General features: G+C 52.5%; 1 protein-coding gene across 2 annotated transcripts in view; it reads left to right on the forward strand.

The window, feature by feature from the left end:
- The window catches only part of EIPR1 (EARP complex and GARP complex interacting protein 1), an 88,964-nt gene that overhangs the window by 54,604 nt on the left and 16,946 nt on the right, over positions 1 to 17,414 (forward strand). For both annotated transcript variants that reach the window (XM_079721244.1, XM_079721243.1), the window contains one exon: positions 12,740 to 12,839. In XM_079721244.1, the coding sequence (XP_079577370.1) occupies positions 12,740 to 12,839 (100 nt within the window). The remainder of the gene's footprint in view (positions 1 to 12,739; positions 12,840 to 17,414) is intronic.

The raw sequence follows: 17,414 nt of genomic DNA on the forward strand, positions 1-17,414 counted from the left end.
CCGCCTTGTTGCGGCCACCGCCGCCCCCCCATGCCCCGCCCTTCATCCCGGGCCGCCGTGAGCCCGCGCCACCCGGTGCGCTGTCACCAGGAGAGCATGCTGCACGTGGCGTCACGCCGTGTGCATCTGATGGCGGCTTCTACATCATCGTCCCTCCTTCCTTCTTACTCTGAGTAGGACTCCGGGTGGGGTGGACACCGTCCGTGTAAGTGTTCCCCTGTGGAGCATCTGGGTCCCCGGCTCCGGGCTGTTGTGCGTAGAGAGCCTCTGAACAGTACCCTGCGCACCTGGGTCTCCACTCCCCTGGCCAGGTGCCTGGGGGCAGCTGCTGGGCCACGTGGTGCCGTGTTTAGTTTGGTGGAAACGGCCGCGTTTTGCTCCAGAGGAGTCGTGCCAGCCATGTGTGCAGGTCCAGTCTCGGCATCCTCATCAGCACGTGGGGTTGTCGTGCCCGTTCTTTTAAGTATCCTCGGTGGTGTCAAAGTTTCATTATTAGATAGGGAATATGAGTTTTGGAGATTTAAGTCTGGTGGATCTGTGGAGGTGAAGGACACTGTCTGTGGTCAGACATGAGGCAGTCGGTGTTTCATGTTCACTTGCGTGCTTTCCTTTTGGCTTATTGTTTGTGCCGAGAGCGGCTCCAGGAGAGGGGCTCCCAGGAGCTCTGACCATCGGCCGCTGCTGGCCAGAAGGGAGTGTCCAGGCACGCCACACAGTCCCAGTGCCCTGGAGTCGCGGCTGCGCTGACAGGCAGAGGCGTGGGGCTCCTGTCCTCAGGGCCCCCCAGCCTCTCCTGCTCTGGAGCGGGGGTGGGGCGTGGGGTAGACGGCTCCCACGTCTGCATTGCAGCAAGCAGGGTCAGCTAGCGCACGGTGGGTCTCTTGCGCTCACCTTCCCCGAGGTGGCCGTAGGGTCACTGGAAAGTCACCTGTTTCTGTAGATCAGGTCTCCATTCCTGAAAAGGAGGTGACATTTCTCGTGCTGATGGCAGGGTCTCTGGAACGTGGTACTTTGCGTGGCTGTAAATAAGGCAGTGAGGGGGCTGGTGTAACGTACCCCCCAGACCCTTCCGGGCCTGACTCCCTGGCTTCACCCTGTGGGGACACAGGTCCCGACTTGGCCTGGAGGGGCCGCCCCGTGACCTGCAGCACTCAGCTCCTCTGGGTTCAGTGCCCCCTCCTCAGAGAGGTCCTCCTAACCATTGTCTCCGAAATGATCACTGCTCCAACCCCACTCACGCCTTTCTGTCATTTTATCCAATCTTATCTCGTCATAGCAGTCACCACCTCCTGACCCTCCCCTCTCTGTGCTTGTGCTCCTGCGTCTTTCTCTGTAGCCTGCGCTTCCTCCGGGCAGGGGCCTGTCAGGATGCAGGTTGCGTCCTGCAGCCTGCATCAGCACCAAGGACAGTGCCTGGAGCACTCCACCTGCGTGTTGAGTGAGAAAAGGAGCGAATTGGGGCCGTAGAAACGATGCTGAGTCAGGACTGTGACCGGGCCGTCGGGGGTTTGCTTGCATCGCCTTGTCATTTCTCACAGTGACCCTGTAAAGTGGGGACCACTGTAGGTAAGATAACTGTAGGCCAGAGAGAGGAGGCGATCGCGTCCAGGGCCCCTCGCTCCTCAGGGGAGTCACTGGGCCTCACAGCTGGGCAGTCTGGCTGCAGGAGCGCGCCTGCAGGACGAGGACTGGGAACCGCCTGTGGCCGTCACTCTGTGCTTTGGAAGTGGTGTCAGGCGCTGGGAGTATAGACTCACCTTCATCAGAATAAGTTCGGGGAGTGTTCATGCATCTTCCTGCTGGTCCTTTCTGGATGATCAGTGTAAACGACTTCTGCTCTCGAGGGGACCCCCTCATTTTGCGGATACTAGAGTCATCGTCTTTTCCGCATGTTTCTCCTCTCCCTCCTGGTTTGCTCCTGCAGTCGGCATAGTGATTATGGAAGAAATGGTGGGCCTGGGGTCCATGGCCCTGGGCTCTGCCTGCAGATCTATAGCTAATTCACGGCATCCCTCTGGCGAGTCAGGTCAGTTTGGGCCTCATCCCCTCGTGTGTAAAATGGGTTGAACTCAGGAGTCTCTGTTCTTTCCAGCTCTAAATTCACTGGATGCAGTGAGCTCTCTTCCATACCTGCTCAGTGCTGCGCGCCTTTCCCTGAATCTAGTCATAACTCGTGACCCTCTTTCCACTCTGCCTGTCATGCTGAGGTGAGGGGCACTGGCTGCTCTGCTGCTCAACAGACGCACGGCTGTGACCACGCCACTCACGTGAGGTCCTCCTGGGTGAAGTCAGTTCAGCTGGTGGCGGGCTGCCTGCAGGGCTTGGACTGAACCATGAGGATGCTTTTACCGAACTGTGGTCTTTTCACCATTTTCAGGGTACCTCATCCCGTCATACTCCAGGTTATGTATATTAGCTGCCTTAAATCCTTTTGGAAGGATATGGGATCTAGATAAGTAAAATTAATACAATTTTACCTTGTTATGTTGAAGACACTGAGGTGAGAGTTCGTCCTAGTGTCACACGTGTGGTTGACACTCTTTCCCTTTTCGGGGGTAGGTGAGGAAGGGCTGCTGACAGCTCCCCCTCCGTGTGCTGTGTGCTCGTTCTTCTCTGGAGCTCGGGGTCTCCCAGGGTCAGCGCTGACGCTGACGGGTGATGCGTTTTATCAGCACGTGCGGTGTCTACACGGACAGTGATCTGGGCACGTGGGGGCCTGCAGACCCACAGAGCTCTCTAGGGCCTCCTGGCATTACACCCCTGTCTCCTGTGTACACCGGCGTCTTTTGGAGCCCCGATGAAGGGGAGGTGTTCCGGAGCGCGGCAGGTAAGAGCAGGAAGGAAGTGACCGTTCTCTGGCACCGGCTCCCTATGAGGTAGGGGCTGTATCACCGCGGAGATCGGCCCAAGGGCTGATTGGCCACCACAGTGTAGTTTTGTGGCTCTCCGTCTCCTTCTGATGGTGAAGAGGCTCTCCAGCTGCTGAGGAGTTACGCACCTTGGCTGTGGATTAATGCTTCCTGCTGGAGAGTGGAAGCAAAGTCAAGATAATGGAAACACGCACCATTTCCCAAGTGGTGTGTCGGGAGCAGTCATACAGATTGCAGTGTTCCACGGCCGGTGAAAATCTCCTTAAGGGAGAAATCACTAAAGTCGGAAACCAGCAGCTTTGGGGGATGGAAGCGAAATCAGTGGCAGTCAGCTGCAGCCCCCCCCAGATTGTGGAGGGGCCGCGACGGGCTGGGTTAGCCTCACTACGGGGCACGTGCCGGGTCTTTCTCTGCTGTCCTTGCAGATGCCCGTGGCACTTGCACAGTGACCGCTGACCTCTGTTTTCTGGGGAGAAGATACCCCTGCAGTGCAGATGGAGGTAAATATCACACTGGAATGCCAGGCCGGCTGAGAGGGTCAGAAATTCCTGGGAAGCGGGTGTGCATGTTACCGTTCTTATTAGAAGAAGGAAAAAGGGCCGTAAGCTTTGGTGTTGAGCTTAGAGAGGAAAGAGAAGAAAAGAAACTTGTGCAGGTCTCCAAATACTTGAGGTTGTTTGGCCAGAAGAAAGGATTTGGCCTCCTCTCTGATTTTGTGTTTCTTCTTTTCAGTGTATAGAACAGTGTAAGTTGACTTGGGTGAATGTTACAAAGAGTAAATTCAAAGTTATCCTTGATATCTTTCCAAAGTTGTCTCTGAGGATACGTAAGAAAAGATGTTTGAAATTTTCAGAGATCTTACAGTATGATTCTGCTGCCAGTGACGGTGGAAAGGTCTCTGTGATTATGACAGTGTCATCACAGAAGATTTATCAGATTTTATAAGGTCCAGGTTTGTGCTTTCTGGTTTCATCCAACCTAGATGTACTTAGGTGTAAGGTTTTTAAACTGGAGCCCTGAAGTTGCTTCCCTGGTTACTGGCTCACTGCTGAAGTGGTCCGCTAGCTTTAAGAGAAGCCTGGAATGAGGCCTCGCATCCCTTACATTGTAGGAAAAGAACAGTCAGTGGTTTTACAGGACAATATAAAGATGTCTTCCTCTTTCACGTTGGCTAGAGTCTCATTTGTCAAACGGGGATGGTCGTCAGAGCCACCCTGGCGCCTTGTGAGGGTCATTGAAGCTAAGTATTAGGAAGGGGGTGATGAGGAAAAAATAGTAAAATGCACTGTACAGATACAGCTTATCTAGGAAGAGTCAAAATACGAAAATCTGAACGTACGGTGCAGAGTATAAATAATTATTTATACTACAGGATAAATTCATATTCTTTTTGAGATTGTAGTTCAAGTTTCCATTAAATACTAGGGTTCAAAGTGTGTTTCAGTTGGTTCTCTCATGAACCCAAAGGGTCTTTCCCAGACCGTGCTGGGCAGACATATACCATTGTATCCAGTGGGATAGTTTAGGAGAATGTATTTTTTGAAGTTCTGTTTGTGATTATTTAAACTTGAGGTTTAAATAATTTAAAAATGTAAACCCGAAGGACCACTAACTCTGCCTGGAGAATTTTAAGCTGTAGTCGATTTTTCTTCTGCTGTTTGAGAAACAGCGTGTGGGAAGAGGGGGAGAGCAGGGACAGCCAGGGCTGCTGCTTGGGGTTCGGGGGCTGTTTCACGTCAAAATGTGTCGTGGCTCCAAGCCAACCCTGAACTTGCTGGTGAGACCCAGGAGCAGAAGGCTTGAGCTTCCTGGGCGTACCGCTAAGCCGCATGGCGCGCACCCTGCCCTGCACTTACCCTCTTCTCCCTGCCTTGGGTGGAGTCTGCAGTGAGCGGCCGCAGTGGGCCTGTGCGAACTTGGACTTCAGGGCTGGTGAGAGTCAGCCGTTCCAGGGTTGAGGGCCCTGCACTGCCCTCTCTGGGGCAGAAGGACGGGACAGGAGCCTCGCCCCAGAAGGGCCAGTGCAGCTGTGTCCATCGGCTCCGCACCCGCCCTGCGCTGTGATAGGCTCTGGGCCTCGGACGTGTCCCGCCCACGGAGGCTTCTGAGGAGCACAGGTCTTTCTGCCCACACACTGTCCATGGCTGGGTTCTTAGTGGGAGGGTGTGTTTCTCTTGAGCCATGCACGTGGCTGATGGAAGTGTGTGTGTGCAGGTGAGCAGTGTCAGAAGAAACAGAGACTTTCAATAACTAAGTCACCCAGTGCCCAAAGTCCCACAGTCGTCTGTTGTCAGTAAGGGGTACCCGGCAGTGCATAAGCAGGATTCTTTCACTACAAGTATCCGTGTGTCTCGGCCACAGGAAACCTTGCATCCACAGACTCAATCAATGAAGGCTTCCTGACTTAATGGTGTAACTCTTAAAGTGATCTTTTTTGTTAATCCTTGTAGCATTTATGAAAAGCTATCTTTGTTCTGCTGTGATTTTTTGGACTTTTGAGCAGGAAGAAATTAACCAGATTGCCAAATCTGTGTATTTTGAGAGATGTATAAACTGGGGAAATAATGTATTACATTCTTTTTGTAAAGGGTTTTCAAAATTTGACTGGTAACCACTGATATAATCACCAATGACTTAGTAGATTCGTTTCTGCCTTGGGGTTTTCCCTTTTTCAGTAAAGTAGTGACTGTGGGTTTCGGAATGCCCCGGGAACTAGTGGTCTTGGCTCAGCCCTCGTGTGCTGGCTCTTTGGTTTCCGCAGCATGTGCAGCCATCTCCCGCCTGTCGTGTCGGGGTGGTTTCCGTCCTCCTGGCAGTTATGCTGCCCTGACGGCCCCACTTCCCACCCGAAGAGGCTGCAGGGAATAGGTAGTATATGTCAGTTACGTGAATTAAAATTAATTTTATATTGAGGTTGTTTTAAGAGTTTCTCAGTGTCCTTTGAGCGTCCTCACCCCAGGTGCCAAAATCCAGAGTGTGAATCATTCATTTTGGAGTCACTTATCTGAAGAAGAGACGTGTGTGTTTTGTTTGATCAGCATGAAACCTGCCAGATGAGAACCATGTTCCTGCCGTTAGGTCCTTGTTAACTGCCTCAGAGAAGTTTAGATTTGTTTTTAATTGGGGTTTATTTGCAGAAATGGCCCTTTTCTTGTGTTTTTCTCTCACTGATTACTGAAGGGATATAGAGTACGTATATTAGGTGTATGCTACATTGTTCAGGACTTGTTAATATAATCTTATATCCACTCACATTCATGGGTAGAGTGTGATGAAGCAGAAACGTGGATGATTTTTATGAACAAAGAAATAAACTTAGTTTGGAGTAGCAAGTGTAGCAGAAATTCTGGGGTATTTTCCTGTGTTTACAGCACTAGTTTCATGGTGAAGAACCGTGACGCAGTAGAATTTCCTTTCTGTTTTTGCACTTTGCACACTCCACTTGTTCCAAACGCTCGTGATCATAGGGGTTGCCCCCTGTAAGCTCGCCACGCTTACTTTCGTATGTGTCGCCCTGGGTAGACAATAAATAGAAGCTTTGCTCAGCAGTTAGGTCCCCTGTGATACATGGCGTCTCATTTGGCGACAGTGCTATGTGCACCTTGGGGACCCTCTTCTTTAGGAGGGCTCCCGATCCCACGGCTGTGTTCACTGTCCCGGGTTGATCCCACCCGGAGAAGAACACACAGAATTGGTTTGTTGCAGCTTCCACGGGAGCAGAAGTTATAGGACAAAAGGCAAATATATGAAAGGAACGAGGTGAGAGAAACTAAGACCTGGGAAGCCAGGGTGAGGCTGACAAGGCGGGAGGCGAGGGTCTGGGCGCATCTCGCCGGTGGTAATCATGAAGGACTGTCCACATCGGAGACTGTCCACCGATCGGGACCCACCACCATCCCGCTCCGCGGCCTGGAAAGTGCACTTAGTTTTGCTGGTTGATCCTCAGTCCTGTTTATGCTTGATGCATCTTTCAGTCACGCCCTTCTTTGTGTACGTGTGGGGTTTTGTCTGCTTTTTCTTATCATTCTTAACAGTGAGCTGCCCAGACTCACCCCTAACATTGGGGTTGGCAGACGCACGTCCCGATCAGAGCCTCCACCAGACGTGCCGGGCGCTGGGCCCCCTTCTCGTGTTTTTAGAGCACCTCTCCAGGCTCTGTGGTGGGAGCTGGTGGTGCGGCAGCAGTGAGGCTCTGGAGCGGGTCCCATACCCGGAAGCGGTGTGTTTACCTCTCCCTCCGTGCTCTCCCCGAGTCCTCACACCTGGTTTAGACGGATCCCAGGAGAGAAGATCCGTGGGCTTTCTCACCGTCCCAGGACGGTTGGTGGCTTTCTGCTTAATCTAGTCTTTTTCAAGGGCAGTTAACAGACTGTTAGTGACATAACTCATATACGTTTTCTGAAGTACCTCTTTTTTCCTCTCCTTTTCTACTTTGGGCATCTCTGGTCATCCAAGTAAATATGACAAGGTTAACTCCTGTAGCAGGGAAAAGGCAGACGTGCGCCCTTTCCTTTCAACTGCACGTAAGTCAGAGATTACACACTTAAATCCCCTCAGAAGTAAATGGCAAATGTTCAGAGGCACGCCTTAATTCCTGAAGGTTCTTCCGTGTGGATCTGCCTTCCTCAGGACACATAGAGGCTGAGCATGAATGGCCCAGCTCAGGGGCAGATGTTGCATTAGTTCCAAGAAGCCCTTAACTCCAGCTTGCCCACTGCTCTTGTGTGTGTGTGTGTGTGTGTGTGTGTGTGTGTGCGCGCATGTCTGTGACTCAGAACGAGGGAGACGAGCTTTGGAACAGACTTGGGCATCTTTCTCACCCATCCCCCCCTTCCCCTTTGTCCGCTTATTTTGAAGCTTCGATCCGAGTCTCGGCTCTGGGGTTTGCCTGGTCTCTGCTCACTGCAGCCAGGGCTCCGTGGGGAGCAGCTCGGGTGCCTGGAGCACAGCTGCCCGGGGGCTGGAGGGGGGCTGACACTTGCCTGGCAGTGCAGGGACCTACGCCGTCCTTGAGGGGAGCCAAGGTTGGGGCGAAGATGCTGAGAGACAAAGAGAATGAGAATATGGGGAAGGCTTCCCATTTCATGTATTGACCTTAACACAGTGCCGAGCAGAAGCCCTTGGCGCAGGGCCTGGGCACTGGGCTCTTGAGCCAAGTCACTGGTTCCTGGGTCAGTAACTCCAGACCCTGGAAGGTTCTCAGACCCCGAGGGGGGATCATGATGTGTGGCTCACTTTTGGACAAAGACCACCAGAGGAAAGCCTGGGTGCTCCAGAAAGTGGGGCTGGTGACTCAGGACCCCAGCTGCTGGGAGTGAAGAGCAGACCGTGAAGCCCCATTGAGTTTGGGCGCCTTTCAGGGCAGGTGAAGACCTGAGTTTCTGAACGCTCTCGCTCGAGGATTTTTTTCCCTTAAAATAAATCTCCATGGAATTATTTTTGGTGCATGTAAGGGTGATAATTTTAATGTTCCAGGCAAATTTCAAAGTAAGCTTTATGGTTTTTCGAAGGGAAGCTGTTGCATTTGGGGTGGACAGTCTTTGTTGTGGAAGGCTGCTGGCATATTAGGGGACATCCAGCAGCCCTGGCCCTCCCAGTCATCATGAAAACCCAAAAGTGCCCCCCCACCAAATACCCCTGGAGGCCAGTGCGGTCCTCAATTTAAGAGGCTCAGCTCTAACTGCATCTGATAATATATATCTAGGACTTATTCAACACCTACTGTGTGCAGGCACTGTTCTAAATATCACCCTGATCTTCACAAACCAGTACTGTTGACTACTTTTACACTCCTGTTACCCCCACTGGACAGACGAGGAAATCAAAGTGCTAGGCGATTACGGCATCCAGAGCTGGGACTCCCACTCCAGCAGGCTCGCCTCGGACTCCGAGCTGACCCGCGGCCCCTCACTGTTCTGGGCCATCTACCTTAGATGCCGTCTGTGTTTTCAGTTGTGTGTATGTTTTGTCTGAGTGTGTTTAGTCTTTAAAAATCCTTAATTCTGAAAAGTGGGATGTTTCTTTGGGTTAACAAGTCATCACTTTACCTTTCTGGAAGGTTCTTCCTGTGGACACGCTTGGGGGTTGCCGCATGGAACCACTTCTCAGATGCGTATGCATGTGTCTTGGTAGAGATGCGTGTGTCACGGGGACCAAGGCACCATAAGGAAACAGTGATTATCTGCTTTGTTTTTCCCAAGTGTATCAACACAGTAAGTCAGTATGATTAGCTGCTTTTTTTGTGTGTGTGTGGTACGCAGGCCTCTCACTGCTGTGGCCTCTCCCATTGCGGAGCACAGGCTCCGGACGCGCAGGCTTAGCAGCCATGGCTCACGGGCCCAGCCGCTCTGCGGCATGTGGGATCCTCCCGGACCGGGGCACGAACCTGTGTCCCCGGCATCGGTAGGTGGACTCTCAACCACTGCGCCACCAGGGAAGCCCCTAATTAGCTGCTTTAACTCGAGGTGTCAGGCAGTGTTCCTTCGTCACTTTGCCTAATGGTGATATTGAAGCTAAGGAGCTTAAAAACGATGAGCTCTCAGGCCTGGTCGTGACCTGTGGTTCTGGAGTCAGCCCTTGGTTGGAGGCTCAGCCCTGCCTTCCACAGCCACTGCATTTGGGGCAGGCCACTCCGCCTCCCAAGTCTGGCCCCTCGTCTGTGAGTTGAGGAAGGGAAGGGGACTCCCCTCGTGGGCTGTGGTGCAGCGGACGGAGAGGAGAGTGCCGGCGCCCTGCCCCGGGAGCTGCCCGTCGTGCTGCTGGCACCCTAGCCCCGGCACCCAGGGCTCTCTAGGCAGACAGCGCCCTTTCTCCCAACACGTCCTCACGGGAAGTTGCGCTGGAAGGAAGGCCTGCAGTAAGACTTCAGCTTTCCGGCGGGGCTGGGACGGTGTGGGTCAGACAGGGGCTGTGCCCAGACACTTCTGTCTCATCGAGGTCCTTCTCCACATCTGGACCAAGCGCCGATGGGGCCGCGTCTGCTAGGGGCCCAGATTAATAGCTCGGAGTGATTGCTCAAAGGGAGGGGCTCTGGCTTGCCTCTGGTAATTTTGTTCATGTGTATTATAAGCCTTTACAATTTTTACTTTATAATAAAGGCAACAAATCTTTACTTAAGATTTCTCATCACTTGGAGTTGAAACAGCAAGTCCATTTTGAGCCTTATTCAGAGAATTTTAGTTCCAGGAGCACCTAGAGTTTTCTGTTATTATCAGGTGCTTTCAAAAATTAGACGGGTCTATGGCAGGGACCTGAAGAACCTTCTCCCTCTTACCAGGTACCTCCAGAAGTCACGGAGAGGTTTTGTTGCTTGGGGTGTGTGTGTGCGTGTGTGCGTGTGTGTGTGTGTGTGTGTGTGTGTGTGTGTGTGTTTTCAAAGCATACTTCTGATGAAACATCCTCTGTAACTAAAAGCAAACTGCTGATGTGCGCATGGTGGTAGCTCCTGACCTTCAGACTGGTGACGGCTGGAGTGATGCCACTGTAATGCCCTATTGGAACCATCTTTTAAAGTCATCGTGATGCTTAGTCTGCTTATAGGTCTTTGAAGAGAGAAGTAATAGGTAGATGGTCTCACAGATTTTCCCTTTTTCCTTTTTTGATATACGTTTCCCAAGGAGAAGTGTTGACTTGTGTGTCAGCCTTAAGATGTTCTAAGTTACTAGTGGAAAACGTACATGTACTTAAACTGCCCAAGGATTACTTTGCTGAAATTCTTAATTCTCATTTTATGAAAGAAAAAGCTATTTTTATGGCGATTCCAGTTCCTCAGGCTTGGTACCTGAGGCCAGCTAAACTCTGAGGTTTTAGACTTTTATGGAGCACGTGGCCTTGTGGCTGTGGGATGGCCCCCTCCCCTGGGGTGGGGCTGTCTTCTCCCGAGTCAGACGTCTTTATTGCTGGGCAGAGCTTGGGAATAGGTGTGCAAGCTGGACCTTCTCAGCTGTCACCTGCCCATCTACTGGGACAGGGCCGTGGGTGACCCTCTACCAGAACAGGGCCGTGGGTGACCCTCTACCAGGACAGGGCCGAGGGTGACCCTCTACCAGGACAGGGCCGTGGGTGACCCTCTACCAGGACAGGGCCGCGGGTGACCCTCTACCGGGACAGGGCCGTGGGTGACCCTCTACCGGGACAGGGCCGAGGGTGACCCTCTACCAGGACAGGGCCGCGGGTGACCCTCTACCGGGACAGGGCCGCGGGTGACCCTCTACCGGGACAGGGCCGCGGGTGACCCTCTACCGGGACAGGGCCGTGGGTGACCCTCTACCAGGACAGGGCCGTGGGTGACCCTCTACCAGGACAGGGCCGTGGGTGGCCCTTTTCTTCCCTCTCTCCTTGTTTTTCATTTTTCCTTGGTGTTCATTGTCAGTTGTCTGAACTCTACATAAGTGTCCCCATGAAAACAGGCTACCAAAAGTTCAGTCAGCTTGCTCCAAAGATGTGTCTTAAAAATTAGAATTGCCATTATCTTAACAAAATAGGAGCCACAGATTTCAGTACCAGATTTCTTGGTGTCTCTTCCAGTTATGGTGTTTCTTGTTTACTAGATATTGTGCATTTTTCTTTGTTATTATTAGAAAAGATACAGTAAGCTCTTCAATACAGGAGTGATGTACTGTGAGAGCTTTGTGTGTGTTTTTAAACTATAAATGAGAAAGAAATTGTAGTTTTGAATTACATTATTGTGATAAAAGTAATAATAGCTCATTGACAGTCTTGAAGAATGGTATTGGGGGGAGCACCCAATCAATCAGTATTGTATTCTGTGTGAAAGAGAAACTGTGAGGGTCTCTATTGATGTCTTCAATACTCACGTGTTGGAGGATGTGAAATGAAATTCTCCTCTTTATAAGCACTTAAGAATTTCATCAGGGAAGACAGAAATTCACACTTGTGATCAAACTGAAAAATTTTTGATCTCTTCATGGTTTTATCACAGAGATGATGTGATTTTTGTCTTTTGTTATTCAAATATGTATCAGTTAAGAAGGTTTTGGCTGCAGGTAACAGGACACTGGCTCACATAGGCTGAAACAGAAGGCTGTTATCTGACATCTCAGGCCCCGTGGGTACTTCAGGGCTGTGACTCCCCACCCCCCGCCCCACACTGCTCTCAGCTCCGCCCTCCCAGGAGGTGGCAGCGAAAGACATGGGCATCCTCTCCAAAAATCACACTGTCCACCTGTGCCTCTTCAGACCCAGTGCCCAGCAGGCCCCCTTGCGTCTCTGTGGCCAGAATTGGTCAGCTCTCCATGCCTCAGGCTCTGGGAGAACCTGTCAGCAGTGTCTCAGCTCCAGCTGCCATGGCGAAACACCACAGCTGGGGGCTTACACGACAGAAATGTTGATTTCTCACAGTTCTGGGGGCCGGAGGTCTGAGATCACGGTGCAGGTGAGGGCTCTGTTCCTGATTTGTAGACGGCCGCTTTCCCACTGTGTGTTCACATGGCAGCGAGAGAGAGACAGAGATATAGAAACAAAGACAGAGATATATAGGGAGAGAGACAGAAATAGACAAGGAGAGACAGACATACATACAGAGAGAGACAGAGAGCTCAGGGAACTCTGGTGTCAGTCTGTCCTGGGCACTAATCCCATCATGGGCCCCCACCCTCCTGACCTCGTTGAACCCTAATCACTTCCCAGATCACCCCCCCAACACCAGGTGACTTTGGGAAAGGACACAGACTTTCAGGCCACAGCAGAGTGGTAGCCTGGTACTGCACCATGTCATTGCAGAGCTGTTGACAACACTGCTGATGACAAAGGGCCGGGCAGAGGCTTTGCTGAGGGCCATGTGTAAGAGCTCTTGGCCTCAAGGTGGGACTCTCACACGTCATGTAATGCTTTACCCCCTCCTTCCTCAGTGTCACGTGGGAGCCCGCGGGAGACGGGAAGAGAGTCATCTCGTTGGCTGACAACCACATCCTGCTGTGGGATTTGCAGGAAAGCTCCAGCCAGGCTGTGGTGAGTAACAGGAATTACACAGTTTGGGTTTTTTGTATCTTTTTAATTTGACCTTTCAGCCAAATTCAGAATACACTTCTTGATCATACATGTTTAGAATTTTGACATTGTTTGTGAAATAATTAATGAACAGACTGAATCATCAGTCAAAGAATTGAATGATTGTCTCTTTCAGGCAAAAGCTGTTTGGGATTCAGGCCTCAGGGCCATGTACAAATAGGACACAAAACCCTGGACGTTGACAAAACTCCCTCCTTTGGCCATGATTTGTCCAAAAGAGTTAGCAGGATATCCAAAATAATAGTCTTCTGTTTCAAGTATAAGTCTTTCTAATGAATGGATTTTCAATGTGTATTTGGTTAAAATCATCTTTCAGGTAGGAGCAGTCATGTAGGCAAATTTCCTGGTTGTGAAAATAATGGTTGACTGTGACCCAGTGACCTTTCAGCCTGCCCTCCTTTCATTCACGTGTGTGCACGGTCCTGAGGGTGTAGCCGTCAGGCACGTCAGCCATCTGTCCACGGGGACGCTGGAGCCCTGGCCTGCACACAGGCTGTCTCGCCGTCCCGTCTCCACCCGTCCTGTCGCGCACCCACATGTCACCCTCAGATCCTGCCACCGAGGCCGAGAGTAGCTGTCTCCGCAAGTTCCCAACCAGAAGGTTACGTCTCTCTCAACAGGCCTGTTCGTTCCCAGACCTGTTTAATATTTAGCAGCAACCTTCTTGGGAACCAGTTTGGCTTTCAAATATTCATCACTTTGAATGCTTTGTCCTTCATGGAGTAAATACTCTGCCAATTGGTATATTTTCATATATGATCCCTTAAAGTTTCCTCTTATAAAATGTATTTTTTGCATGCATTCATAATTTCATTGCATTTGCATGTCAAAGCGACAACTTTAGAGAGAAAACCAAGACATTTGAAATGAAAGCTTCTAATGCCACCCACTCAGTTGGGCCTGGGGCCCACCTGCCACGGGCTCATGGACGGCGTCTCTTGGACAGGTTTCTTCAGTGAGCCTGCATCTCACCTTATCCACTTGTTCCTGGGATGCGTGGTCAGCACTTTCCCCTCGTGGTACCCACAGTGTTCGTAAAGCCTATCTTCACCCTCTGGGTGAAGAGATGCGTGAGTGGTGATTTATCACTGTCGATACGTGACCCAGAAGGCAGACCCTTCACAGTATGGGGTGTCCTGTCTGAGTCTTAAAGCTGCATTGTCAGAAGGGTGTCTCCCAGGCTTCAATGTGAACTTAAGAGTATAATACTTCAGGAAAGAAATCACTATTTTTATTAAAGTTAAAAAAAAAAAAGACACATCTCTGTATCATGGAGTAGAACAGAAATTTCACCCAGACTTTCAAGCTCAAGCAGGGAACTCGAAGGAAACTGGCTGCCTCCGATTGTCCTCGTGGCCCCCGCAGGTCTGGGCAGACGCTTGCACAGTCCCCCACCTTCCAGGCGGACTTGCGAGGCTGTCTGGGCCAGAGTCCAGGGGCCCCTCCCGTCCACTAACTCCAGCCTACCTCTCGGTGGGGTGTTCCTCCGGACTGCACTTGAGGACAGAAAGGGACAGTGCTCTCCTATGAAAGTGCCGGGGCTCAAGGCAGGCTTGGGGCGGGGAGCCTGGTCCTGGTCCAGAGGATGCTCGGGGCCGGCTGAGCGGCTGCCGCCCCGCCCAGCAGGAGGCACCAAGGGGAGCCGGTGGCGTTAGGATTCAGTGGCTCCCAGGGCCCCGACTTTGCGGGCCCCGTCCTGTCATCAAAGCGTGAACACCTCTTCAGACCCTCAGTCATCTCAAAATGACTTTATGGTGGGTGAATAATCTGTAACTTATTTTCTGCAGAGACCAATTTCGTTTTCTCTCCCCCTTTTTTATCTGCTGTCAGCAGTTTTGTCGATACCACTTTGCGACCCTCGGCTGGAGTATTTAATACTGAAACCTTCCTATCGATTTCGACCGTCTTCATACCCGGCTCCTCAATTTTTTTTCTTATTGTTTGAGGATATTGCCTTCTGCGGTGAATCTAATCTTATGTTCACTGCATCATTACCTTTTGCAATTAAATTGGAGGCTCTCTGCCATTTATAATCGTTAGTGGAGCCCAGGGGAGGCCTGAGGCGGAGGTTCCATGGGGTCCTGGGCCCCGATGAGGGCCAAGGCGGAGCCTCCCTGTTTGGGTCTGTGCGCGTGCATCTCTGGGTTCTAGCTCCTTTCACTGGCTGTGGAAAGAAGCAGCTTCTCCTGAGGTGCAGGGGCGGCAGAGCGGGAGGAAGGGGGCCCGGTGTCACCCACTCAAGGTGCAGGCCTGGGGGCAGCTGCCCACAGGAGCACTTCTTTGAAGGGAGAGAACGGGCTTCAAGGACACAGTGTGTTTTCAGAAATTAGTAGTCCAAGGTTTACAACGTACCATAGGAGGCCCGAGCACAGGCAGACGCAGAGCAGGCGGTGACCGGAGACCATTCCACGCAGCCGTGCCCGCTGAGCCCGGAGCACAGGACGTGCTTGCCGTCTGGGCACAGAGCACTGGGCGCAGGCTGAGCCCCTTGGGACCAGGGCAGAGGCGGGTCGGGCCTGGTGGTGCGGCCCGGGCTCCCTGCATCCTCGCCCGTGGCCCTACCTTCCCCGGCTTCCTGGGCTCCGAGTGTGGCCACAGAGAGGAGGGAGGCTTGCTCAGCGGGCCCCCGGTCAGACCCTGCGGCGCGGTCCTGGCAGGCTGGGTGCCCGCAGCGCAGCCAAGGCCGCGTGGCCCCGCCTGGGGGCTCGTCTCTGCCTCCGCCCTGATGGCCGCGGGACACGCCCATCCTCCGGACGCCCCAGGACCAGGGCCTCACTTCCGCCCCCGAGACAGCAGGGGTCTGGACAGCAGCCCTAGATGAGGGTGCGTTTCTGTCACTCAAGCCCCTGGTCCCGTTGGGGAAGCAGGTCCTGGTGTCGCCTCCCTTCTTCTTCGCAGTGCTGAGGTTTTTCTTTTTTCAACAGACTTTTATCTTTTAGAGCAGTTTTAGGTTCACAGCAAATTTGAGGGGAAAGTGCAGGGATCCCCCATCCCTCCCTGCACAGGCCCGGGCAGACAGGGCAGTTACTACAGTGACGAGCCCGCACCGACCTGTGGCCGTGCGTCTGCGGATCTGGACACGTGTGCTGACACGTATCCACCATTACAGATTCATACAGGGTGTCTTCACTGCCCTAAAACCCTCTGCCCCACTGGCCCTCCCTCCCTCTAAGCCTGTGGCAACCACTGATCTTTTTACTCGCCTGCAGTTCTGCCTCTTGCACAGTGTCCTAGAGCTGGGGTCGTACAGGGTGTAGCTTTTACAGGCCAGCTTCTTTCTCTAGTCATTGCAGGTAAGGTTCCTCCGTGGCTTTTCATGGCCTGACAGTTCGTGTGTTTTTAGCGCCGAGAGATACTCCGTTGTCTGCAAGCTTCTTCATTTTGATAAAGTTCAGTGTATGAGTTTTACAGATGGTGCCTTGGGTGTCAGGTCTGAGGACTCTGGGAACAGCCTTGGATCTTGAAGGGTTTCTCCTGTGTTTTCCCTAAGGGTTTTACAGTTTGCATTTTACATTTCAGCCATGGTCCATCGTGAATCGGTGTTGGTAGACAATGCCTGTGCCCTCTCTGGGGACTCAGGCGAGGACAGAGTCTCGGGGCCTTCACTGTCCTGGGTGGGGTGTCTGTCTGGAGCAGAGCCGTTGTCGAGAAGTCTCCTGGCCCCTGGGCTGCAGGGAGCAGCGTTCCTGGAGCTTTGGGGGTCTGTCCCCAGGGGTGTTTCTGGGTTGGGCCCCATGCGGGAGAGAAAACACAGACCCTCGACTCTGTGTGTTCCTCGTGCCCCAGGGCCCTCCCTGGTCAGCCTGTTCCCCACCTGTGTTTGTTCTGTGTATAAAGTCCCGGGTTTTTGCTGCACTTGGTGGGAGCTGTAAAGAAAAGTGCATCCGCCCCACCCTCCAAGCCGCAGACGTCCCTGAAGGGAATTTGAAGGTCACAGCCCTCCTCTGAGCCCCTCACCTCCCTCCCTCGATGCCTGTGATGCCCGAGGGCGTGACAGCTCTTGCCTCTAACGAGAGAGGAAAGTCCTGCCTGCCCAGGCGCCTGGGGGGCATCGCTGGCTGGGGGGCAGACGAGGGGCCGCGGGGGCTCCCTGGACCCGCTGTGCAGGCGTAGCCAGGACTCACTGAGGGTGCAACAGCCTGCCCTTGCTCACTCATTTTAAAGTAGCTCCTTTAAAGCGGGGCACAGACCTCGGATCCTGTAATCTGACCCCTCGCTTCACAGGTGAGAAGACTGAGGCTCAGGAAGCAAGGGACTTTCTGAAGGTGGCCTGGGTGACAGATGTGTGTCTGCAGTTCAGGCCCGCTCTGCCCCGTCATCCCACAGAGACGTGTACTGAGGGCCTCTCGTGCACACACGCCCAGCCGACCCTCCTGCAGAGCTTGCGCTTGGAATCTGCGTGTCTTGGATGGGCAGCAGCATTTTGTCCTGTGAGCGGGGATTAGATTTTGGGAAAGAGTCAAAAGTTATCTGGAGCAAAATCTAGTAAATAAGGTAGTTAAGCAGGCTTTATAA

The sequence above is a fragment of the Hyperoodon ampullatus genome, assembly GCF_949752795.1.
Source record: "Hyperoodon ampullatus genome assembly, chromosome: 15".
NCBI classification, from domain to species: domain Eukaryota; kingdom Metazoa; phylum Chordata; class Mammalia; order Artiodactyla; family Ziphiidae; genus Hyperoodon; species Hyperoodon ampullatus.